The following is a 25,127-nucleotide window of genomic DNA, read 5'->3' on the forward strand; positions in this document are numbered from 1 at the left end:
TTTTCTTTTACTCTTGTCATTTTGTCTTCAGGTCGCGCTCACGCTGTAACACAAGCAGCGGTAGTGAATCAGAAAACTCTAACAGAGAACACCGGAAAAAGAGAAACAGGTAATATTGGAATATCATAGCTAACTGGAACTCCGAAATCAGAGGCTGCTGTTGGTGACAGAAGCTGTGTATTCTATGTACTTTTAAGCCTGATATTCTCATCTGTATTTAAGGAATCTGGCACCATTTTGACACATTGTTAGGAAACCTTAGCTCTTTGCACTGAGTTTCTTATCTTTATAAGATGATTAAACAACTTGAGAAGGAGTTTCCTTCTTGTTAATTAAAAAAAAAGATCTATATTTATGTACAATGTGTAGTGAATTTGTTTGAGTGGTAAGAAATTTTACCATTTGCGGAGGGAATTCTCCCCAAAGTATCTTTTAACACGACATTACTGTATTTTGCCCAACCAAAAATGAGAGATTCATTGTTTCATAGATTTCAAAGTTTCAGCCTCATGTAGATATACATGCAAATATGTGTTTATATTCATGTCAGGCACACGCAATTAGATGGTTAAATGCAGTTAGTTCGTACCTTTGACTATTTTTAAGAGCATGTAATCAGTATTAGTGATGGCTTAACGCATTAATCAGTTCTTCCTAATTCCAAACTATTTATTTGAAAACAAGTGTTCACGTAGTGAAGGAGCCCCAGGTTGGGAGTGTGAAGGATTTGGTTGCTGGTTGCACCAGTTTCTAACCCAGTGCTTCTCAACTGGGGGCAATTTTGTCCTCCCGCTCCGCTCCCTGAGGACAGTTGGCAATGTTTTGAGACACTTTTGATTGTCACAGTTGGGTGGAGGGATTGCTGCTGGCCAGAGATGCTGCTAAACATCCTACAAGGCACAGGACAGCCCGCTACAACAAAGAACTATGTGATCCAAAAAATGTCAGTAGTGCCACTGTTGGGAAACCCATTGTCACCTGATGTGGAACTCTGGCCTGGTTGCCTTACTTTTCTGGGTTGTCTTTTTCTCTTCTGTAAATGAGGAAGTCGGATGAGATAATCTCCAAGATTCTTTAGTGCTCGGAGCCCTTGTGCTCGGCACTCGTTGAGTCGGCCTCCCTCTCTAACTACAAAGCCTCTGTAATAATAGCCCAGACAGCATTGTAGGAGTGGACCATTTTCTTAGGAAAGCTTTCAGTGTGGAGCATTCTTAGGGGCTGGAATCACACTAGAGAGAGGTGAGATCTCAGTGTGTTATGACACCTTTCTCAAGGAAACGATTTCAGTTTCTTCATCTGAAAAAACCCAATTGTGAAGAGTAGTTCTCCCTCAGGTACCCTCTTCCTGCTCTAAAATTCAGTATCTGCACGAACAACACAAAACAATGCAAAAAACAAAAAAAATCCCACTTTTTCCCCTCGTATTTTGTGCGTATTGATCAAGCTAGTATCTTAACAAATGTATTTCTGTTTTGCTTGCAGTATTCTAAGATGTGCTTGGAGATGCTCTAGTCTCAAGTTGTCAGAAGGTGGTCTTTTTAAAAACAGTGTGTTTTGGGGCCAGAAGTGCTCATGGTGACATTTGCTGTTAAAAGTGAAACGCTATTTGAAGGTTGCCGACAAATCCTTAAATAGCTCCTTGCTGATCTAGTTGCCCCGGCTTCAGTGTTTCTTATAGGGGCTTTCTCCCTCAAGAGTTTCTTCCCCTGCCCCCATGAGCAATTTTTTAGGTCGGCTTTCTTTGTACTGTATAAATAGTATATTTTAGCCTGATGGTGGTTCTGAATGTTTAAATGCCAGTGTGCTTTGTAAGGCTATTAGTGAGAAATCACTTTCAAAACACGCTCTGACACAAAGGCTTTCAAACTCATTTATTTTACCTGCAGAAAGACTGCCCTAGGGTTACATAAGTTGCCTTTATCTGTAAAAGATGAGGTCCAGAGGCTAGCTCTCAGGGGCATAGCAAAAAGTAGGCACAGGAAGAAATATGTCTTCCAGTTCTAATCCCCATTTCTGAAAATTCTGGTGCAGCAGGTGACACTGTGCAGGGAAAGAGGGTGCACACACATCACACTGTCTCTGGGTGCCACTTACCCGTTATGCTGTGCTACTGCCAACCCCTTCTATCCTATCATTGACCTTCTAAATTTTGCCAGAACCCACTCATTCCACATCAGGATGCCTAGATCTGAATATTTAAACTACAGCCCTGCTAATGGTCCCAATATGTCTTGTGTCCGTGATGAAGGGTTGTCTCTTGGTGTCTGACATCCTACTTGTGCAAAAGACTCCTTTTTAGGGGAGAGGATGGATGTCTTCAACCTCATTCGTCCTTTCTTACTTCAGCCAAGAGTGTGACCCAGCCAAGCTCTCGGCAGCATCCTCTGTGCTTTTGTTAAAGGACTCTGGTAACCCTAGAATGAGCCAAACCGAATCTTGAACCTGCTGATGCTCTACTTCCTGCCAGCAAGGTCGCTAAATTCAGCCCCGGATGCTTCAGCACTTTCGCAACCAGAGCCTGCCCCTAGGAAAGAGGGGTGCCGACCACGCAGATTTGCTTTTCACACACGGTTTTGAAGCCCACGATGTTTCTTTCTGGGGGAGCCCAGACAGAGTTGGGTTTACTTTCTGGAGAGTGTGTGTGGTCTTCAGGATGTTGTTCCCTTTGCCCCATTCCTTCTTGCTGGATTGTTTTTTTTTTTTTTTTTTTTTTAACATAAGGAAATCTTTCCTGTTAGGTTTTGAGGCCTCTCTGGAAATAGTGTTTTCTCACCAAGTCTACCTATTGGAGCATAAGCTGCTTTGCTGTTCCCAGAGATAACACTTTAAACATCTCTCATTTTGTGTGAAGAGAAAAGTTAATAAAACAATGTTTAGAAATCAACTTTATCTAAAGCAGTAGTTAGGGCTTTAAACAACCATTAAAAAAAATCATAATCCACACCAACCCTGGAATGCTAATGTTAGAAACAAAGATTGTTGTTTTGTTTAGTTTCGATTTTAGAAAAATGTAACTGTAGATAAACCTGCTTCTCTCACCTTTGTGTCCAGAACCAACGAGGCCAGGTTTGTGAGGGCTCTTTTCTCAGCTGTGCGTTAACTGCAGGGTTTCATCCCATGCTGTTTCCTACACCCGCAGGAGGCCTCAGCTCCCCCTTGATTCGGGGGATTGTCTGCCTGTCTTCCCCCGCTTTCCACGTCAGTTGTTCTTTCTTTACTGTTTTCATAATGTGGATGAGTATCCTATAGTTTTCTAGGTATTGAAGTTTGAGAAGATAGTGTTTCACTCCCTTTTTATAACTAGCTGGAAGTTGCAGCACAGTTTCTTGTTATAACATCTAAGGTGACATAAAATCCTTGTTTCCCTCTAGTGTCTCTACTTGTCTCCTCCTCATCATCTCTATTCTTGGGCCTCCCTTTTAAATCTATCACTTTATCTTTACTCACTTGGTTCCTTTCTTCTTCTTTTCTTGGCTTCTTTCCCACTCTTTCTTCCTTTCTTCTGTCTTCTCTGAATTCTGTCTCCACTTAGGAGCCAATGATATGTTACAATCTCCTGAGGTTGTGGGTCAGGGTTGTGGTTCTGCCAGGTACTGGTGTTTGACCTTGGGCAACTCTTGTAACCAGTTTAAATCTTAGTTTTCTCATCGTTAAAGTGAGGTGTATAATCTTTTTTGTTGAATGAGTTACTGTAAAAATCAAATGAAATCTAAGAGATGAGGGCACTTTGGGGTATAAAACCACACAGTTCAGTATCTAAGTTTGAAATTGGGCCTCTTCTTTGCCTGTCCCTCATCTCCTTACCCCTTTCCAGCTTTTTCCCCTTTTCCTTTAGTCCCGTCTTCCATTCTCTCACTTTCCCTATCTGTACATATTTAGTTATTTTTAGACCAGGTATTCTTATCCTCTGATCCATGGGTGGGTTTTAGGGGTCTCATAACCCTATGAAATTGTCTGTAAAGTTCTGTGTGTTTCCAAGTGTACAATTTTCTGTTGATAGAGTGTGTAGCTTTTAACAGGTTCTTAAGGGGGTGACTATGTGACCCCCAGAAACTTCTGAAGTGATCATTATGATTTAAATAGTGAAGGGCAGGTGGATATTGGGAAATGAAATTGATATTTCAGTTTACTGGTCGGATTAAAAACTAAAATGCTTAAAATTACTTTCCTATACTGATTTGTGAAATAATTGGTTCAATTAAATTCATCAGACTGGGAAAATACCAAGTACAAGGCAGTATGACGTTAATGATCTATGTGAATATTAGATTGTATTAGTTTTCACTAGTTAGAATTTTGAATCTTGTACCTGAGATCAGAAGGGTCAGCCAACTGGTGTCTAGAGGTTTGAGCCTATAGACCACGCTCGGGACTTGCCCAGGGTGTATGTTGAAGGAGGGCCTAGGAAGTACCCTTATCAGAGTGAAACGTTTCACAGACCAGCTTTCCCTGAAAATGCCTTGAACTTAATGTAAAATATCCTTCACATTCAAAGAAACTGGTCTGCAAAATATCCTTTGTGCTATTCATGAAAATCAGCAGTCCTTGGAGCATTCACTGGGGAGAATCTGTGAATTACTCAGTCATTAGCTTTGATGTGTTGCTAGGCTTTTAGGATTTTGAAGTGGGAGATTTGGAGCAGGTAGGGGTCAGGGACTCGGAGAAATAGTCTGGTGTTTTTTGCATAAGCATAAAAGTGGAAGTAACTTTGGAGCCTGGTGAGGATTAAGAGTAAGAAATGAGAAAAGCTTGGGGTAAGAGCAGGACTAGAATAAATTGGCAACAGGGGACCATTTGGACCTTTCTCTAATTTTATTCTGGGATGTTTGCCTCATAAACACATGAGTTATGTATGTGAGGCTGTGTGTGTGCACATGTGTGTGTGCATGCAGGTGCAGCAGAGCACAGAACAAAGAATTAGGGAGCCTGCATTATGAATTTGACCCTGCTTTGAAGAGGTCTGTGGCTAGGAGCTGGTTACTTTATCCTCTGAATCTTAGTTTTCTCATATGCAAAGTGGAATAATACCTGCCCTGCCCACCTCACAGGAGGTTTGTAAAGATCCCGGAGATAATGATGTGCTTTGAAGAGGAGAAAGTGCCCTGCATAGGCAGGTGCTATTAGACTAATGAGAACGGTCCGCACTGCTCAGTGTTGTCTGAAGTCCCTGTTCTATCTGTAAAACAGGGCCCGGCTCCCTTTAACAAAAAAAGAAGTCAGTGTTTCTAACATTAATTTGTTCTGCCACAAATGTTGTTAGAGTTTTTTCCTGCCTTTTAGATGTCTTTTAGAACCTGTATCTGAATAATGGATTGAGATGGTTTTAAATATTTTAAATATGTTCCACAGGGTCTTTTATATTATTTTTCTAAAAAAGAAGAAGAAATTGTCCTCTGTGGCACTGCAGCTAACAGGGGCGATACATCTGAGTAGGGCAAATCTTAGAAGATCATGATTTTGGTACCGTTTTGTTGTTGTTAGAGTGGTTTAAAAAAAAAAGGAACATTATTGTCCCCGTGCCCTGGGGAAAAAATGTGTTTTGGGTGATAGCAAACTTAAACCAGTGGTCCTTTCTTTTCTATAGCCTGAAAATAGGTAACTGCTTCCTTGCAGGCATTCTCTACTGCCCTGTCCCTGATTTAGGTAGGGCTGCAAACAAGGTAAGAATTGTGGCTATGGAGACAGCCATCCATGTAAAGCCAATGGAAACAGACAGTGTTCACCAGGCTACAGATTGCAAGGGCTTCTGATTTCCACTTTAATAAGTCCCATCAAGAGTTAGACATTTGATACGGGTGATTTAGGGCTTCCAGAGCATAATCAAAGTTGGCAGAGATGGCTGTGGAAGTGCAGAGCTGCAGCCGCTGAGGAATGCTGTCAGATTAGGGAGTGAGATCAAGCAGGTTGAAAAATTATGAAAATAGAAGGAGAGTTGGAAAGGGAAATTGCACCAAAGGTAGCCCATTTTACTAGGGAGGGCATAAGGAGTAAGTGGAAGAGACAGAAGCACCTTTAAGAGCAAATACGAATAATTTGTTGATGGTGGGGGAAGGTGGGAAAAGCAAATGAATTTTTTGCTTGCTGGTCTTCGGGGAGTACGTCGACAGATGCCTGAAACCAACATAAATTTCCCTGGGGAAGAAAAACTACTGAAAAAAAAAATGAAGATTGGTTTATAGCAGGTGATCCAAAAATGAGTGTGGTTGATGAGAAACACAAGTCCACACTCAGTTGGGACCTGCAGATTTAATATTAGCAGTGGAATGGCCATATGAAGTAATTGTCTGGAAAGCTGTGCTATAGCTGAGGAGTAGAGGTTTGTTTCATGTCTGGCTGGCTTGGAAATAAAACAAATAGAGAAACAGAGAATTTTAAAGCTAGAAAGGATCTTTGCCTGACCAAAGAAGATAAGTGATGTGCCCAGGGTCTCTAAGTCAGACAATGGCAGAACTAGAACCAGGCAGAACTCAGGAGCAACGTGTATTTCTCGTATCATCTTGAAGCTTCATTATACACTTGGTCCGTACGATTTCTCAGGTTTAGCATTAAACATGGCCTTTATCTCAATGACTGATAAGTGAATTAAGAACAGATATAAAGGAAGGTCTTGTTAGGAACAAAATTGCCCAGATAAACGAAGAGGGCAAAGTAAAATCCACGAGGGTTCGTTTGGTAAGGTGAAGAATTTTGCAGGAGAGGTAGAATTGTAATTGGGAAGACAGGAAAGAAGAGACTAGGAAGAGTCCTTATCTTCATTATTGTTACCAAACGATTATATGGCATTTCATCTTCAAAACCTCTTGCAAACTTTAAGTATCAAATGCAGTTAGAAGCTAAATTGCATAGATAGTCTGAAAAAGTGAGGTGTTGAAGCTTGGTAAGACTTGGAAGAAATGTATTAGAATTCTCCTATTCTGAAACATCATTGAGATATGCTCTCTTCTGAAACAACCCTCTTCCTTATACGTTAGTTAAAAAACAAAAGCCTTGTTATGATAAGACTTCCCACCCAAGTATTAACTCTCCGTAGTTGTAGATGAGGAAATAGACAACATATGATAAATGCAGAGTTATTGCATTTAAAGGATATCAGAAAGAAACAGCATTTTTGAGGTTCACCTTTAAATGCAACATTTGAAAATGAATACATCCCCAATGTAAATTACGATGGCCTCTTCTTTTCTCCTTGAGACTTTCATTTCTATCAGTGATATAAGAACGTATTTTGACTTTTTAAAAGGTGGTATGTGGATCCAACACTTGCAGTGTTTTTATTCTTCATAATGTAAATCCCTACATCAAAATTAACATATAGCAGGAGAAGAGCAAAAAGCAATGCTTGTATATCCCACATCTAACAATAAATGAGACCTACAAGGCAGAATCCTTATAGGAGACATCTTTCACATTTAAAGCTTCCTTTATTCATTCATATATAAACAAAATAGTTAACTCCTGCCTCTTAAGGACTGAGTGTTACAGTATACTTGCTTCTAGGGCTAGGATTTTTCCTTTCCACATACAGCACGTGTATTTTCTGGAGCAGTTTCTCGATAGGCGAAATGACACTTCCATTCTTGTAATGAGGCACCATTAACCAGAGGCCTTTTGTAAGGATGTAATTTCAAACTTCATTACAGACTAAGGCAGCCACACCACCCGTTACTCAGGAAGATGTGCTTCTGTTGTGAGTCTCCAGTGAGACTTACATTTTTAATGCACCTTGTTGGAATATTTATGAATCAGTACCACCAGTAGAGGGCATCTGTCTTTGGAACATGTGGGTCACAAGGATATTAACTGACAGGGTTTCACTGCCCTCACTTTAGACTTTTTGATTAGAAAAATAAAAGTTAAAGGTATGTGCCATAGTCTGAGATTCTTTCTGATTTAGTTCTTATTACTAGCAAGGTACAGGAAATATGTGTGCTCTTGTCTCAGGAGTTTTAATTTTTTATTATCAGGGTGAAGTGGAGGATGAAGGTAACCAGCTAAATTCCCCAACAGAAGAGAACGAGCATACACTAATTGTGCTTCCTTTTTAAATGTCTGTCCTTTGGGAAAAGTATGTTTGCCTAAGTCAGGCCTCAGCCTTGCTGATAGGCTTGACCTCTCAAAAATATTTAAAGATGCTGACTTCCTGTTAAATTTAAAATTGTGAAATTTTAGGCTGGCCCTGTGGCTGAGTGGTTAAGTTTGTGCCCTCCACTTCAGTGGCCTAGGATTTCACCGGTTCGGATCCTGGGTGTGGACATAGCACTGCTCAGCAAGCCATGCTGAGGCGGCGTCCCACCTAGCACAACCAGAGGCACTCACAACTAAAATATACAACTATGTACTAGGGGGCTTTGGGCAGAAGAACAAGAAGGAAAAAAAAAATTGGCAACAGTTATTAGCTCAGGTGCCAATATTTAAAAAAATAAAATAAAATAAAATTGTGAAATTTAGTCCTGCCCATGAACTATGCACCAGTTCAGTTCAGAATGAAAGCTAGAATCTAAAAGCGTGCAGGATTAGGAGTTAGGAGGCCTGGGTTTTCTGTCTGTCCCTGGGCAATGTGAGGTGTGGGTTTCTGTGGGAGGGAAGATACCTCCTTGCCAACCTGCCATTTTCCCATTGATTGTCTCTTCCTAACTCTGGATCCCTCGGTCCTGGGAGTGTCCAGAACTGCTCCCCCACAGCAGATCTGGTGGGTTACTGGCTGTCACATGATACATAGAATGGCTCAGAGTTGTAGATTCTGGCTATGAAAATGCGTATGTGTGTATATGTGTGTGTACACACAGACACATGTACATGCTACGTGGCATTTTCAAATGGGAATTGATGATTGTGACCTTAAGCAGTATACCTTCTCATATTTTCCCTCAGGTATTTCTAATAGGAAGATTTGTAGCAGTATATGTTCAATTTTAATTTCCTCTGTATATGCCATGAGAGAAGGAACTATGTTCTTGAATCTGTGAGACATACTACGACTGTATCCTGTTAATTTTCAAATAACCTATTAGAAATGAGAGCTTTAGCAAGGAAGTATACACAGTTCAAAGGCTTGAAGTATGTTACAGATAATTTTTTATTTAACGTAATTCCTCTTTAATCTAGAGTGATTTAAATGGTTTCTTCCCTATAAGGTACTGTTCTTTTTTTACCTGAATTTGCTTTACATTGTCTCCAGTTAAGTTATACGTGAAATGAATATTTGTCACCCATCTACTGATTGCATTTATGAGCAAATCCAGATATCCACCCCACATTCTGTACTAAGTGCTGTAACAGGGCAACCAAAAGACATCTGTTCAGAGAGAGAAATGACTCCAAACTTGTCTGTTCTTTGCATTTTTGTTCTCAAGCAGTTATGCTCATGCAGTCACAGTACTGGGATGCTTACCCTGTGATTCCACACTGTTCTCCCACACCCTGGGAGCGTCAGCATGTGAAATGAACACGCTGGAACAGTTTTCTGAAGAACTCACATAAATTAAGAGTCAAATATTCAGATAACAGGTGTTTGATTTTTGCAAGGAATACTCATGGCTTCACAGCATCATTGCAGTGCATTCCAGACAATATTTACTCATTAATTAAGCACTTGCTTCCCCCTTCTCTAACTCTTTATCCTCATTATTAGAAAGACTTGATATAACAGATATCCAAAACTTCTGTCGTGTGGCCCATAGATAGGTTTTATTAGGTCCGTACAGTATCTTAACATTCAGAATTGGTTGCCAATACTTAAAATTGAAAGAGTTCACTTTAAAAGTCAAGATTTGTGGATTATCTTTAAAGAATGAGAGGATTTGGTAACACTGTCTTGTGGTCTCACATGGCAGGTGCCAATGTTCCCCACTTCCCCCGGCCCTGGATTTCCTTCATTTGCATTCCTGCCTGGCCCCTGACCAGACTGAGTGTTCAACCTTCATTCCCTCTTCAACTTGTGAGCATGAATCAGAATGGTGTGTGCCTACTCAGCTGCTAATGCGTGATGCCATCATATTTAACTTTTTGTACTTTCTAGTTTTCTATCTTAAAAAATGGGAATTAGGGGCTGACCTGGTGATGTAGTGGTTAAGTTCACGTGCTCTGCTTCGGCAGCCTGGGGTTCATAGGTTTGAATCCCAGGCACAGACCTACACACTGCTCATCAAACCATGCTGTGGAGGCGTCCCACATACAAAGTAGAAGAAGACTGGCACAGATTTTAGCTCAGGGCCAATCTTCTGCACCAAAAAAAAAAATCAAGGGAATTGTGCCTGGCACCTATTGTCCATGAAAACTTTGATGATTACTGTGAATTTTTAACAGCATTTCAAAGTAAAATTATTCATTGCTACTTTAGTACATTTAAAAACATGGTTTTGTTTCATGATTTAAGATTAGATCTACAGCAGACACCACTGTTTAGTCAAAACGTAAATATGTTTTAGGTAAATTTTTGTTTGACACATCTTTTTCTTGGGAAATTTTAAGTCAAAGACAGAAGTCTGAAACTACATAATATAGTAAAATCTATGTATAAGTATTATAATATATAATATCTACTTATGGATATTTTAATTCAGTTAATACATTCTTAGCTTTGACTGATTTTAATGAAGTTGCTTCTTCTTAAATAACTTTTCATTTCTTAATAACTTTTAAATAACTTATTTGATAACTTTTAAAAGCAGATGCAGGACGAAGCGAGAAACAAAGCACTGTGTGTGGATGTTGACTTCAGATGAATGGTCTTTTCTTTCCAGAATACGGCAGGAGAATGATATGGTTGATTCAGCGCCTCAGTGGGAAGCCGTATTAAGGAGACAAAAGGAAAAAAACCAGGCGGACTCCAACAACAGACGATCCAGACACAGATCTCGCTCGTATGTGGTCTCTTTTTTGATTCAGAAACACTGAGCTTGAAGTGGCTTGCGGATTGTAGGGCAAATTGGGCTGTCTCTTTGAGGTCTTCTAAAGTAATTTAGTTCAACCATGATTATCCCATTGTTTGTTTGTCATATTTACCTTTTTATATTTGTGACATTCATTAACTGAGCTGAAGCCATCGAAGTTGGAGCATAGCCAAAACAGAATGTCATAAACAACAAGGCTATCAAAACCGTGTTTTGTTTTGTTTTTAAACAAAAGCAATCATTCAACTGAGTAAGTAGGAATAGTCTTTGTTCTGGAGCTTGGGTATTGGTGAAATACCTGCTGCTTCTCTCGGTTTGAGTCTGCAGAATTCTCTGAAGTCTTGTTCCAGATTAAACCAGATGTGAATATCTTCCCATCAAATTACCATTTGTGAGCAGGAGTCTGTGAGTGATTCATTACACCCGAATGGTGGGATTTGCCTGCTCCTTCCGTTGCTAGGCAATGCCTTGTGTGAACACAATTACCCTGTAACGATGAGATTGCCAGTCCCCCAGATTAATTTTCTTTTGGGCCGATCAAGTTTATATGTTTTTTTTTTAATGTGTGAATCATTCAGATTTAGACTCCCAACCCCACTTCCCAAAGCATACTTTTTTAAAATAAGTGGGGACTAACTACCCATCCCTTTGTGATACTGGTTGGTTAGATGTCTGGTGTTGCTTACACATGGAAAGAAGGATAAGTGTCTCAGGGCAGTAGAAGGACGCTGAAGAATGGATGTAAAGACAAACTGTAGAGGTAGGTGAGGGAGCCAGGCAGAAGGGTGCCAGCTCGGGTTAACAGAAGCCAGGAGAGGACGCCGGAGGATACACCCCAGAACCCTCTGTACCTCTAAGAGATGCTTCTCAGTCTTAGATGCTTGTTTTGTCTTTTTGTTTCTATCAGTAATACATTATAATGATTGATGTCTGTTTGTTTTGTAATAGGAAATTTGCAAGTAGTCACTAAACAGTGTAGACCATTATAGATTTACACATTATTCCATAATGTTTTTGTTCTGGAACCTAACTAGAATGTTCCATTTAAAGAAGAAGTTAGGGGCCACCTGGTGGCATAGTGGTTAAGTTCATGTGCTGCACTTCAGCAGCCTGGGGTTCTCAGGTTTGGATCCCGGGTGCGAACCTAGCACTGCATGTCAAGCCACACTGTGGCAGCATCCCACATAAAATAGAGGAAAGATTGGCACAGATGTTAGGTCAATGACAGTCTTCCTCAAGCAAAAAGAGGAGGATTGTCAACAGATCTCAGGGCCAATCTTCTTCACAAAAAATAAATAAATAAAGCAAAAGTTAATGAAAAGTTTCCTCTTGGCTACTGCCTCCTCCTAGCTCCATTAAACAAGAGAGCTTTAGATCTGGATGAATCAACACCTCATTGAAGACAATTTACCCAAAAGGCACAGAACCCTAAGATCAGGTGCCAACATAGTCATAGGTAAATCTTTTGCCACATGTTTTTCCCTTTCCATGTAGCATCTTTTTCTATGGAGGACTTGTAATGCACAAGGTTTGGTGACTTGGTATTAAATCTTAAAAACAGTATTCAGTTTTTCTAATCATTTCTAAAGCACTCTAAATTCAATTAAATGCCAATAGTAAATTTCATTTATTAAAAAAAGGGGAGGGTAAAATAAAATTAGGAAAAATTCTATACAGAAATTTTGAAGACATCAAAAAATATTACTGGAAGCAATAGTAAATAAATGGAACAATTCATTTATAAATTAAATTGATAAATAGAATGATCCAAAGTTGTTGAGTATTATATTCAATTATATCCATTATATTGTGGGGCAAATATGTGGGCCTGGGAATTTAATTATTTTAATTGAATGATCTGAGATTCATATAACAGCCTAAGGAATAAACTTCTTTTTTAATTGAGATAACTTGAGGTGAAATTACATACAGTGAAATACTCTTGTTCTTGTGTACAAGTCAATGAATTTTGATAAATGTTTGTACAGTGTGTCCATCACCCCAATCAAGATATAGAATAACAGAAGGTCCCTCATGCTCCTTCTCGTCAGGCTCCACGCCCCATAGACAACCACTGGTCTGACTTCTGTCACCATGGGTTAGTTTTTGTCTCTTACTAAACTTTGTATAAATGTAAGAATACTCTTTAAATCTGGCTTTCTTTCACTCAACATAATGTTTTTGAGATTAATCCATGTTGTATGTATCAGTGCTTAGTTAAAATTTTTGAATAATACCACAATTAGTTTATCTGTTCTTTTCTTGATGGGCGTTTGGATTGTTTCCAGTTTTTGCTGTTATGTTAAAAGCTGCTATAGACATTCTGTACAAGTGTACCTGTGGAGTATGTTATCTTTTGCCTTGGGGTAAATAACTGGGCGTGCAATTGCTGGGTTTGAGCATAATTCTAACCATATTTAATTTTATAAGAAACTACTAAAATGATTTCCAAAGAGGTGGTTATCATTTTACACCCCTACTCGCAATGTATGAGTGTTCCAGTTCCACCCCATTCATTCCAATATTTGGTTTTGTCTGTCTTGCTAATTTTAGCAAGTCTAGTAGGCTTGGAGTGGTATCCCATTGTGGTTTTAATTAGTATTTCCCTAATGACTAATGAAGGTAACCACATTTTCCTGTGCTCATTAGTTACTTGTATATCTTCATTTGTAAAGTATCTGTTCAAGTTTTTGCCCATTTTTAATTGTTTTTTTTTTTTGTAGGGTTCTTTGTATATTCTAGATATAAGTTCTTTTTCAGATATGGATGTTGTGAATACTTTCTTCCTGGCTGCAGTTTGCCTTGTCATGTTCTTAAATTGTGTTTTGATGAGCAGACATTTTAAATTTTAATGAAGACCAATACATCTTCTTTTTCATTTGTAATTTAGGCTTTTTTGCGTCTTAAATATTTGCCTACCCTAAGGCCAGAAAGATTTCCTCAGATCTTTTTCTAGCAGCTTCATAGATTTTGCTCTTATATTTAGGTCTGTGATCCATCTAGAATTAATGGGGTAGAGGTAGATACTGAGAAGTTTTCTTCCAGGTATTTATCCAGTTATTTCAGTACCATTTGTTGAAATGCCTTGGGGCCTTTGTTGAAAATCAGTTGACTGCTTATATGTGGGGCAGTTTTGTTTCATTGATCTATTCCTCTGTCTCTAAGCCACCATGTTGTCTTTGTTATTGTAGCTTTATAGTAAAACTTGAATCAGGCCGTGTAAATTCTCCAACTTTGTCCTTCTTTTTTTCAAAAAATTTTAAGTTATTTTAGGTCCTTTGCAGTTCTATATAAATTTTTGAATCAACTTGTTAGTCTCCCCAACCTCCCCCCGCCGAAAAACTACAGGCTTTAGATTAGGATTACGTTGAATCTGTAGATCAGTCTTAAGAAAATTAATGTCTTATGCATCTGTTTAAGTCTTTAACTTCTTTCAGCAATATTTCATAGTTTTTAGTACAGTTATTGCATTTATATTATTAAATTTGATCCTAAATAGTTGATAGTTTAATGATATTGAACTTTACTTTTTACAATGTTATTTTGCAATTATTTGTTAGCATTTAGTAAAATGGATTTTTTTAAATACTGATATTGTATCTTGTCATCCTGCAACCTTGTTAAATTGACTTCTTAGCTCTAGAAGCTTTCTTTTTTGAAATTTCTACTTTTGTAGTCATTGTTTGTGAACAGAGACAGCTTTTCTTTATTTCTAAAGGAAATATTTATTTGCCTTCTATTTTTATTTCTTCCTTTATTGTACTGGCTAGATTCTTTCCTCAAATATTTGATATAATTCACCAGCGAAACGATCTCTGCCTGGAATTTTCTTTGTGGGAAGTTTTAACTTACAAACTCTTTTTTTTTTTTTTTTTTAACAGATATTGGGCTATTCAGACTTTCTACTTGTTGGGTATAGGTTTAGGTAATATGTGTTTTTAAAAGAATTTGTTCATTTTATCTAAGTTGTCAAAAACGTCAGCAAAACTTTATTCATCATAATTATTTAGTATCCTTTTAGCATCTATTGTGATATCATTTCTTTCATTCCTGATGTTGACAATTTGTGTTCTCTTAATTTTTTTCTTAATCTTTTCAGAGAACCAACTTAGGGTTTTATTTATTTTCTCTGTTATCTTTTGTCTGTTTCATTGATTTCCATTCTTTATTACTTCCTTCCTACTTCTTTTGTCTTCTATTTGCTCTTTTTTCATCTTCTTAAGGTGACTCTGATTTTAAACCTTTCTTCTTTTTTATTGTCAGTATAAAGTTATGTTTCCCTCTAAGCCCTGCTTTAACTATATCTCACATATTTTGATAAGCATTGTTTTCATTAGCATGCAGTTCAAAATAATTTTTTTTTTTTAAAGATTTTATTTTATTTTTTCTCCCCAAAGCCCCCCAGTACACAGTTGTATATTCTTCGTTGTGGGTCCTTGTAGTTGTGGCATGTGGGACGCTGCCTCAGCGTGGTTTGATGAGCAGTGCCATGTCCGCGCCCAGGATTCGAACTGACGAAACACTGGGCCGCCTGCAGCGGAGCGCGCGAACCCAACCACTCGGCCACGGGGCCAGCCCCTCAAAATAATTTTTAATTTTGCTTGTAATTTATTTGACCATGGATTTTTTAGTAGTGTGTTGTTTAATTTTCAAACATTTGGGGATTTTCTAGATATCTCATTACTGTTTCTAATTTAATTCTGTTGTGGTAAAAAAAAAAAAAAATCTGTAAGATTTAATCCTCTGAAATTTATTGAGAGTTGTTTTAAGACCTGGCATGTGGTCTTTAGTGGTGAATGATCTGGTGGACCTGGAAAGAATGAACATCTTCAGTCATTGGGTGTAGTCCAGAAATGTCAGGTAGATCTAGTTAGCTGATAGTGTTGTTTAAGATAGTCTATGTCTTTTCTGATTTCTTTTTCTTTTCAGTTATTGAGAGAGGGATGTTAAAATTTCCAACAATGATTGTGGATTTGTGTGTTTCACTAAAGTTCTGTCAGTTTTTGCTTCACATTATTTTGAAACTCTGGTATTAGGTGTATACTTACTTGTGGTGTTTTTTTGGTCTTCCTGATGAATTGACCTTTTTCTCATTATGAAGTGTCCTCTTTGTTTTGGTAATACTCCTTTCTTCATGTCCACTACACACACATGTGTTGTATGTGTGTGTGTCTATAGCTATTAGATGTTTCTTATGCTCACATGGTCTATCCTTTTAATCTTACTTTAAGCCTGAGTATGTCTTTATATTTGAAGCCCATCTCTTGTAGACAGCATACAGTTGGGCTTGTTCTTTTTTTTTTTAATCTAGTCTGACTATCTCTACCTTTTAAAATGAATGTTTAGTATATTTACAGTTAATGTAGTTATTAATATTTTGGAGTTTAAGTCTACCATCTTGCTCTTTTTTTCTATTTATTCTATTTATTTTTTGTTGGTTTGTTTCTCCTTTCCTACTATACTTTGTGTTATTTGAATGTTTTTGGTGCTCCATTTTACTTTCTCTATTGATGTCTTACCTATCTATGCTATTTTTTATCATTATTATTTTTAGTGGTTTCTCTATGGCTTACAGTTTGATTCCTTAATTTATCATGATTTGTTTAGGATTACTATCATAACATTTTACATAAAATTTAGAAACCTTGGAGAAATATAGTTCCTTTCCATTCTTTGTCCTTTGTGCTATTGTCATATTTATTTTTGCATGTTAGTAGCCCCACATTAGAATATTATTATCTTTGCTTAAACAGTAAGATGTTTTTTTTAAAAAAAATCAAGAAAAGAGGAAAGACATTTTATAGTTAATGCGCTCGGCAGAAAATCGCCCCCTAAATATGTCCATATTTTAATCTCCATAACTCGTGGAGATTTTATGTTAGATGGCAAAGAAGAATTAAAGTTGCAGGTGGAATTAAGATTGTTAATCATTTTGACCTTCTGCCAGAGAGATTATCCTGAATTATCCAAGTGGGCTCAAAGTAATCACAAGGGTTCTTAAAAGTGGAAAAGGGACAGAAGAGGGAGTCAGAGTGATTCATTTTGAGAACTCAACCTGCCATTGCTGGCTTTGAGAATAGAGTAAGGGGCCATGAGCCAGGGAACATGGGCTGACTCTGAAAGTTGGGAGAGGCAAGGAAATATATTTTCCCCTAGAGCTTCCAGAAAGAAATGCAGCCCTGTGAACACCTTGATTTAGGCCAATACCTTGAAACCTGTGTCAGATTTCTGACCTACAAAATTGTAAGATAGTAAATTTGTGTGTTTTAAGCCACCAAATTTATGGTAATTTGTTACAACAGCAATAGAAAATGAATACAGTTACCACATGTTTACTGTTGCCAGTGCTATATTCTCTTCTCTGGATCTGACATTCCATCTTCCTTCTTTTAGCATTTCTTATCATACAGGTGTGCAGGCAATAACTTCTCTTAGTTTTATTGTATATGAAAATGTCCTTATTTTACCCTTTTTTGTAAGAGATGTTTTCACTAGCTATTACAAAATTCTGGGTTGATAGTTTTTTCTAGCACATTTTAAAGAGATTGTTCTGTTGTCTTCTGGTCTCTGTTGTTTCTGATAAGAAGTCAGTCTTCATTCTGTAGGCACTGTATGGAATTTCTTTTTTTCACTAGCTTTTATTTTTCTGTAGTTTGATGTTTTTCACCAAATTTGGGAAATTTTTGGCCATTATTTTTCAAATTCTTTCTCTCTTTTTGAGCATCCAGTTATATGTATATTAGACCATTTGCTATTGTCCCACAGGCAACTGAGGTTCTGTTCATTTTTTAAATCTTTTCTCTCTCTCTTTGCAATTTTGATCATTTCTAATGACCTATTTTCACCTCCATCAACCCCTGTTTTCCCCTTCTGTGGTCCAATCTGCTATTAAACCTACTCAGTGAACTTTGTACTTTCCTGTTCTATAATTTCAATTTCTTTATGTACTTTCCTTTTCTCTGCTGAGGTTTCAAATCTATTCATTTATTATGTTCCATATTTTTCTTTAAATTGTACATATTTATAAAAGATGTTTTAAAGTCCCTATTGGTTAATTCCTACCTCTGGGTCTTTCAAAATCTGTTTCTATTGACTCCTTTTATTTTTTTGCCTAGATTATGGTTATGTTTTCCTGCCTCTCTGCATGTACACTAATTTTTCATTGTATGCTGGAAATTTTAGATTATATGGTGTAGGAGGTCTGAATTACTTGAATTACTTTGTCTTCCTTTGAAGACTGTCCAGTTTTGTTCCAGTAGGCAGCTAAATTACTGTTGGGTCCTCTTGATCTTATTTTATGCTGGTTTTATGCTTTGATGGGATGGGCCTTTTAGATTTTGTCATTAGCCTGGGATATGTCCTTTACTTTAGGCTTGGTCCTTATTCCTAAAGCCTGGCCTTTCTGAACTCTTGGTTGAATGCACGCAGTGCTTGGCCTGGCTTCTCTACCGTGGCTGCAACAGACCTTGTTCTCTTGCCACTGCACACTCTCTGGGGTCTCTGTTCAGCTCTCAGCCTTGCAGCAGCTTGCTCTGTTGGGCTCACCAAGTCTCACCTGCTTATGTGTAGACTTAGTGCAGCGAACATACTCAGCCAACCTCTTAAGGAAAACCCTCCCATGCGGACTTCTGGAGTCCCCAGAGCAGCCCCCTTTTTTCTTTTATCCTGCACTGTAAATTTCAGCCTCATCAACAGCCTCAAATTCTGATCTCTGCCTTCGCAGCCTTGTGTGTTGCTTCTTAAGTTCTGTCTCCCTGCACCACACTGGACAAGTGCCCCAGGGCAGAAAACTGGAGCAAATGGGAGCTCACCTTGTGCCTCCCTTCTCTCAAAGATCACAGGCGTATGCTCTCTGTTGCCCAGTGTCTGCAAAACAGTTGCTTAGTATGCTTTGTTTTATAGTTTTCGAGGATGAGAAGGTTTGTCTGATACCAGTTACTCCATTATGGCCAGAAGCTGAAGTTCAGAAATACTCTTTTGAGGTAGAGAAATATCTTTAAATTGGATATCGTTTCTATCAGATCAACTGAAATCAGAAAAGATTCTAATGGTACTTTAAATTTAAAATCTTATTTAAACTTTCTTTTAAATTATATCGACATGATTAAAATACCAGATCAGATAGCAGGTTGTCTCAGAACGATGCAGTTGTATGAGAGAACCCTGCTAAGAATTTGATGTTTATCTTTTTTGGAATTTATTTATTTTTAAAGATTTTATTTTTTCCTCTTTCTCCCCAAAGCCCCCCGGTACATAGTTGTATATTCTTCGTTGTGAATTCTTCTAGTTGTGGCATGTGGGACGCCGCCCCAGCATGGCTTGATGAGCAGTGCCATGTCTGTGCCCAGGATTCGAACCAACGAAACACTGGGCCGCCTGCCGCAGAGCGCGCAAACTTAACCACTCGGCCACGGGGCCAGCCCCTGGAATTTATTTTTAAAGCAAACCATAAGGAGATTTAGCAGATGTTTGTGATGACTTCGTAACTGAGCTTGATTAACTATATGGATGATATGGCCAAAGTGCAGTTAAAAAAAAACCTAAGTGCAGAAAAAGAGAATCTGTTTGAAGAGTAGTTCATTCGGAAGTTGCTCTGGCTGCTTGGTAAAAAGCAGATTGAGAGAGTGAGAAAGGAAGCAGGAAGAGCAATTAGAAAACTTTTGCAGTGGTCCAGGTGAGAGATGGTTTTAGCTCGGAAAAGATGGTGGTGGAGTGAAGAGAAGAGGATAAATACGTGTTTTGGAAGCAAAGCTGACAGATTTGTAGTGTGAGAGAAATCTTGAATGAATTTTAGCTTTTGGGCTGATCAATGGAGTGGGTAGCCATGCCATTTTACTGAGATGGGAGACTGTCAACATTTTTGTTTTGTTAGGTTTGAGAAGCCTAGTGGGTGATCAAATGGAAATAAGTAACTGGATAAATGTATTACAACTCTGCAAGAGGTTGGGTCACTTTATAAAGGACAACTGTGCCCTGGCTTTTATTTGAGCTGTGACATTAAAAACCTGAGGTTTGTTGACAATTAAAATATCTGTTGGATGCTGTTGTCAGACTTCTGCCTACATTCTGGGCCTCCCAGTTTTAGCTTATTATGTAATCTCCGCCAGCTTCCATTGTCATCGCTACAGCACAGATAATACCATCCTTATGGGATTTTACTGGACATTAAGTCAGATCACATATGTCAAGTGCTTATGATATCATAAGTGCTCACAATTGCACTCACTATCATTAGTAAGTTCTCCTAAGTAAGGAGTAAGGCCTTAGTTAATCTTTAGAAACACTACAAGATATTTGATGTTTTTTCCTTGAGATGAGGAGGAGGTGAAAAGTGAAGAAGGTAGGGTGGGGCCAACTCACAAAAATTAGAATTTGGTCCTATGAGAGTTTAACTACTAGGAACCAGTAGAGGTTGTTTTTTAAAAGTCGAAACATGGCTAGAGTAACATCTGAGGAAAGTAATTTACATTGTTCTTCAGATATATTTATAAGTATATTTAGCATTTCAGATCTACAGTAAACCACTTCTCTTTCAATTACTCCCATATTCTTGAACTGCTATTGCAGTGTCTATAAATTGCCCATATGGAAGTATCTACTGAGGGTCAGAATGTTATGATACATCATTCATACATGATTCATTCATTCTGTTTTTTAATCCCTAATGATAAGCTAGAAAATCATATTCAATACTAGAGACATACAGTAGTATAAAATACAAAACCCCTTTCTCCTAAAAAACATTAAGCCGAAATATAATTGGGTCTCACCTAGTAAAACGTTGAGAAGTGTGTATAGTTCTATGTGGTACGTTTTTCAGCTGCATTCCCATGACATTCATGTTTACTTATCATTAGAAAAAAAGATCCGCTTCGATGAAACTGCTTTTCTATATGGGTGACCCTTTACTCATTGGGATTTTTGGAAGAGGCAGTGAAGCTAAAACAATAGTTCCCAGGTTCAACTTGTGTACGTAAGAAGGCTCAGGCTCCCTCTGGTGGCGATAATGTCATATTATTTTTATTGAAAAGTATTGATAATGTGGAAGATGCGGTTGTCAGGGTGAATATTCCTAGTTAAACACAAAGCAGAAGTCTGGTGCCTTAGATAAAGATTTAGCATGAAGCCCCTGGAAGTGACTCCTGAGTGATCTTCAGCAGCTGGGTTGCTGGGCTCTGTGGCTTCCTAAACCTTCGTTAATTCTGAGTGGGGGAGAGGGAAAAAGGGGAAGAATCAGATACCTCCTAATTATATCTATTCTGACCTCCCAGGAACATGGTGAGAAATTACTGAGCTATTTGCTAAGTGCTTTGGGTTCTTTAAATAAAGATGTTTTGTAAACTTACAGTTTCTTAGTAACATATCTTCAACTCTAAATTTCCTTTTAGAGCAGTGGTCAGTAGTAAGATCATAAAAATAATAAGTCAAATGCTGCCATATTTGTTATTTTTAGCATAGTAAGGTACACAAATTGTAGTGTATTATATACTCTAGTATAAGATGTCGCATATAGTATAGTGCAGTGTTTCCTAGATAATGTAACTGGAGTGTTTGGAGGTGAGGAAGAACACTGGGTGCAGGGATGGGGTTTAAACCCTTTGTGGTTTTATGAAGTATCGTTCTTTAGGGTTTTGGAAGAAAGGAAAATGATTTCTAAATGATGTCTCATCAAACTAATTTCCCTGAAAAATGAATATTAATTTAAAGTGGACTCTTGGTATAAGGCGTGGACGAGGGATGCTTTTGAAAAATATTGGGCTAATATTGGACCACATGTGTATTTTTTTATATATGTCGTACCTATGGACAACTCAAGGTTCTGTTGTTCTTAGGAACTTATTTCAAGAGTTCAAGTAGAACATCCGCATAATTAAGGGCCTGTTAATTAAGAAAAAGAGCTGTTAAAATTCCACAGCTTTCTAAACCCACAAAATGATGTTGAGCTGCAGATCATGGATTCATCCTAAATTATTGATTAAATGTGTGCAGATGTAAGCATAGAAATAGTACATTCCTCATTAGCATGTAGCCTGTGTTTACATTCATTAAATCACAGGTGGTCTAGCAGTAGGATGAAATTAGCATTTTTTTTAGTTTTGGAACTTTTCCCTGCCTTAAAGCTGTTTGAAACTGCTGGCCATTTCAGAACTTAGTTTAGTTAAACACATAACTATTATGGTGCTATAGAATTTAAACATATAGACTAAATTCTGGACTATTTAGGCCCAATATTTATGGCTGGATGGACTGATGTTCTCATTCGGGTTAAGATAACATTTCTGTTAATTCTTCTGAGATAGGAATGAAAGGCATTTCCTGTGGAATTGCAACGATAATAATTTTTTTAAATCATGAAAATAACCTTATGTTTTTTTCTTTTCTGATAATTAAGGTAAGAAATTCTTTTGGCTAAAAAAAATCAGACATGATAGAAAAGTATAAATATGAAAATAAAATTACCTGCAATTCCAACACTGAGAAATATCCACTGTTATCAGTTTTCACATGTTGTTCATGTTCACCATCTCTCACCTCTAGGCCTGGTATGGAGGTGGTGGGGGCCGTGTCCGCCTTGCCCCTCATTGTTCTCATTCTCCCTCCCTCTTTCCTCAAAGCACTCAGCTTTGAATCTCATGCCATAAAATTATACCACTGCTTGTAGTTTTCATCAACTGTACCCTAGGCCACACTTCCTTCATTCTTTTAAGATTTAATCCCTGCCTCAGTGTCATTCTCTCCACCTCTCCATTCTCTCTGTTACAGTATCCACATAATGGATCTTTACAGTAACTTGGCTGCTCAGTTCCTCCACCCAACCTTAGCTGCTTTACTTCCAGGTCATACCTGGTTTTCAAGCTGGGGCAGTTTTGCCCCCCAGGGGACATTTGGCAATGTCTAAAGACTTCTGATTGTCACACTGGGGCAGTGTTACTGGCATCAAGTGGGTAGAGGCCACAGGTGCTATTAATCATCCTACAATGCACAAGACAGCACCCTACGAAAACAAATTATCTGACCCAAAATGTCAGTAGTGCTGAGGCTGAGAAAGCTTGCCCTAACAAAGGTAGCCTCTCTCTTGTGCCTTCCTAAAATAAAGAGCTTCCTAACCTAGGTATTATTTAATACTTTAGCCTATTGAGTGACTTTCTGTGAGTATTCTTGGAGGCAGGAACTATATAGCTGGAGTACAGTTAGAACAGAACTATCTTTCTCTGGGAATGGAATAATAGCTTAGTGCTTTTTAATATTAACACCTTCTCTGGCAGTATCATTTAATGGGTTAACATCTTGTCTGGTGAATCAGACTAGCCAAATGTAGGAAAGGTAGATTCCAGGCAGGAAATCCTTCCAAAGCAGCATTTCTTAAGATTTTTTTTAAGCATACAGTTTTATTCTTAAAATCTACAATATCACATTTTATATGTCTGAGACCAAGGCTTCATCCCTTGTCCTCCATGTTTTGACTCCTTTTGAGTTGATTGCAAAGTATCTACAGACAGTTTTTTTTTTCTCCACAAGGGGAAAAACACTTAGTGAATTCAGTTGTTATAATGTAGCTTATTGTATTCTGTGGGCTCAGAAAGCCCTGCCAGAATGCCTCGGTGGTGCCCTTATTAACTGAGAAAAATGAGACCAATGATAATATCATATGTTGAAAATGATATTGAGCCCAGAAATGCTGACATGTTATGATGTAAAATTCCACAGGACAGAGTATATTGATGGCTTTGTTTAGCTCCAGGCCTTTTAATTGTTAAGGTTTGGGTCCTTTCTTTGGGACTTTATTAGACCTTAGTTCTCTTGAAAGGACTCAGGAAACCTTATTATTTTCTCATTAGGAAAAAAAATCATCCTGTGGCAACACTAGATTTCCAGTATTCGTTGCTATTATGGGGAGTGCGAAGACATGACTGCTGACTTGGGATTTCTCATTCCAGGAAGTTAAAGATAGTGGTATAATTTCTACTAGTCGTTCTTGGAGAAGAAGAGATTTGTGGGATCTATAGTCAGGGATGGAGAAGAGCATATCAAGAGTGACAGCATGAGCCACAGATAGGTCCAGCATTTGTGGGCCCATGCTTTGGCCCCGAAATGCGGCATCAGACGGAACATGAAAGGTGGGTTGGTGGCACATAGTCTGCCAGTCTGAGCTGTCCCGCCATTTTCTTTTCCCTTGTGGTTGCTGCTTCTAGGTAGCCATAGATTATGTTGGGACTCTTTCATATTAATAAAATCAGGATGAGTTCTTCTTTTTGCCTTTACTTAGAAATAGTTAGAAGGACGGGAAACAGAAGCCACCCAAATCATTCTTCATTGTAAATTCACCACTGGAGGGTGTGTAGATTTGCTTCTGCAGTTCTAAGCTCTATCATCAAACGAAGCCCTGGTTAGGGCTGGTTTTTATGTGATTTTTCTTAAGTGGTGCTGGCAGATGGATTATCTGGTGTCTTTATACTAACCATCCCTCGTTAGCTCTCCCTGCCCAGTCTTTTCTTGTCTGGTCTCAGCTGGCAAATAAGAACTTCACAGTCTGGAAACAATGTTGTAGCTCTGCTTAAGTTAGTTATTAGATTGTTAGATGAAGCACGTTTGCGGAGATGAGTGTTGTTTTCTTTATTTATAGGAGAAGCCCTGATATCCAAGCAAAAGAAGAGTTATGGAAGCATATTCAGTGAGTACTGGGTTATGTTTTTGCTGAGGAAGACTGGCCCTGAGCTGACGTCCATGCCCATCTTCCTCTACTTTTATATGTGGGATGCCTGCCACAGCATGGCTTGCCAAGAGGTGCCATGTCTGCACCTGGGATCCAAACCAGTTAACCCCGAGCCGCCGAAGTGGAATGTTCAAACTTAACCGCTGCACCACCGGGCCGGCCCCCATCCTCATCGTTTTAAAACCCATGTGGTTTTAAGGCATTTATAAGGAAGACCACTGACACCAAAAGGCAGCCTCAGACTGAAGCCTGTCAAATGGTCTTCATTGCCGTCATTATGTGGAACATGGTGCTCACAGTGGGGGTGCCTTAGCATGCCCACAGCCAGTCTACAGGCAGCCCTGATATCTCCTCTCCTAGGCCATTTAGCCTTGCCTCTAAGTGGGCCTCAGACAGGCCAATATTTTATAAATAAGTACCAAGGACAACAGGTTCAGAAGAAAAAAAGACACCTAGTGCAGGGGATAGGAGCAGATCTTTTGTAGGGAATGGAGGATGGCTGGAGCACCATCTACCTTCTG

The 25,127-nt window shown here is 38.5% G+C and overlaps 1 protein-coding gene across 4 annotated transcripts in view; it reads left to right on the top strand.

Moving 5' to 3' along the window:
• Positions 1–25,127, top strand: part of EPB41L4A (erythrocyte membrane protein band 4.1 like 4A) — a 249,063-nt gene that overhangs the window by 215,522 nt on the left and 8,414 nt on the right. For all 4 annotated transcript variants that reach the window (XM_046667060.1, XM_046667062.1, XM_046667063.1 and 1 more), the window contains 3 exons: positions 32–109; positions 10,743–10,862; positions 24,517–24,564. In XM_046667060.1, coding sequence (XP_046523016.1) covers positions 32–109; positions 10,743–10,862; positions 24,517–24,564 — 246 coding nt within the window. The remainder of the gene's footprint in view (positions 1–31; positions 110–10,742; positions 10,863–24,516; positions 24,565–25,127) is intronic.

Source organism: Equus quagga, chromosome 7 (assembly GCF_021613505.1).
Source record: "Equus quagga isolate Etosha38 chromosome 7, UCLA_HA_Equagga_1.0, whole genome shotgun sequence".
NCBI lineage: Eukaryota > Metazoa > Chordata > Mammalia > Perissodactyla > Equidae > Equus > Equus quagga.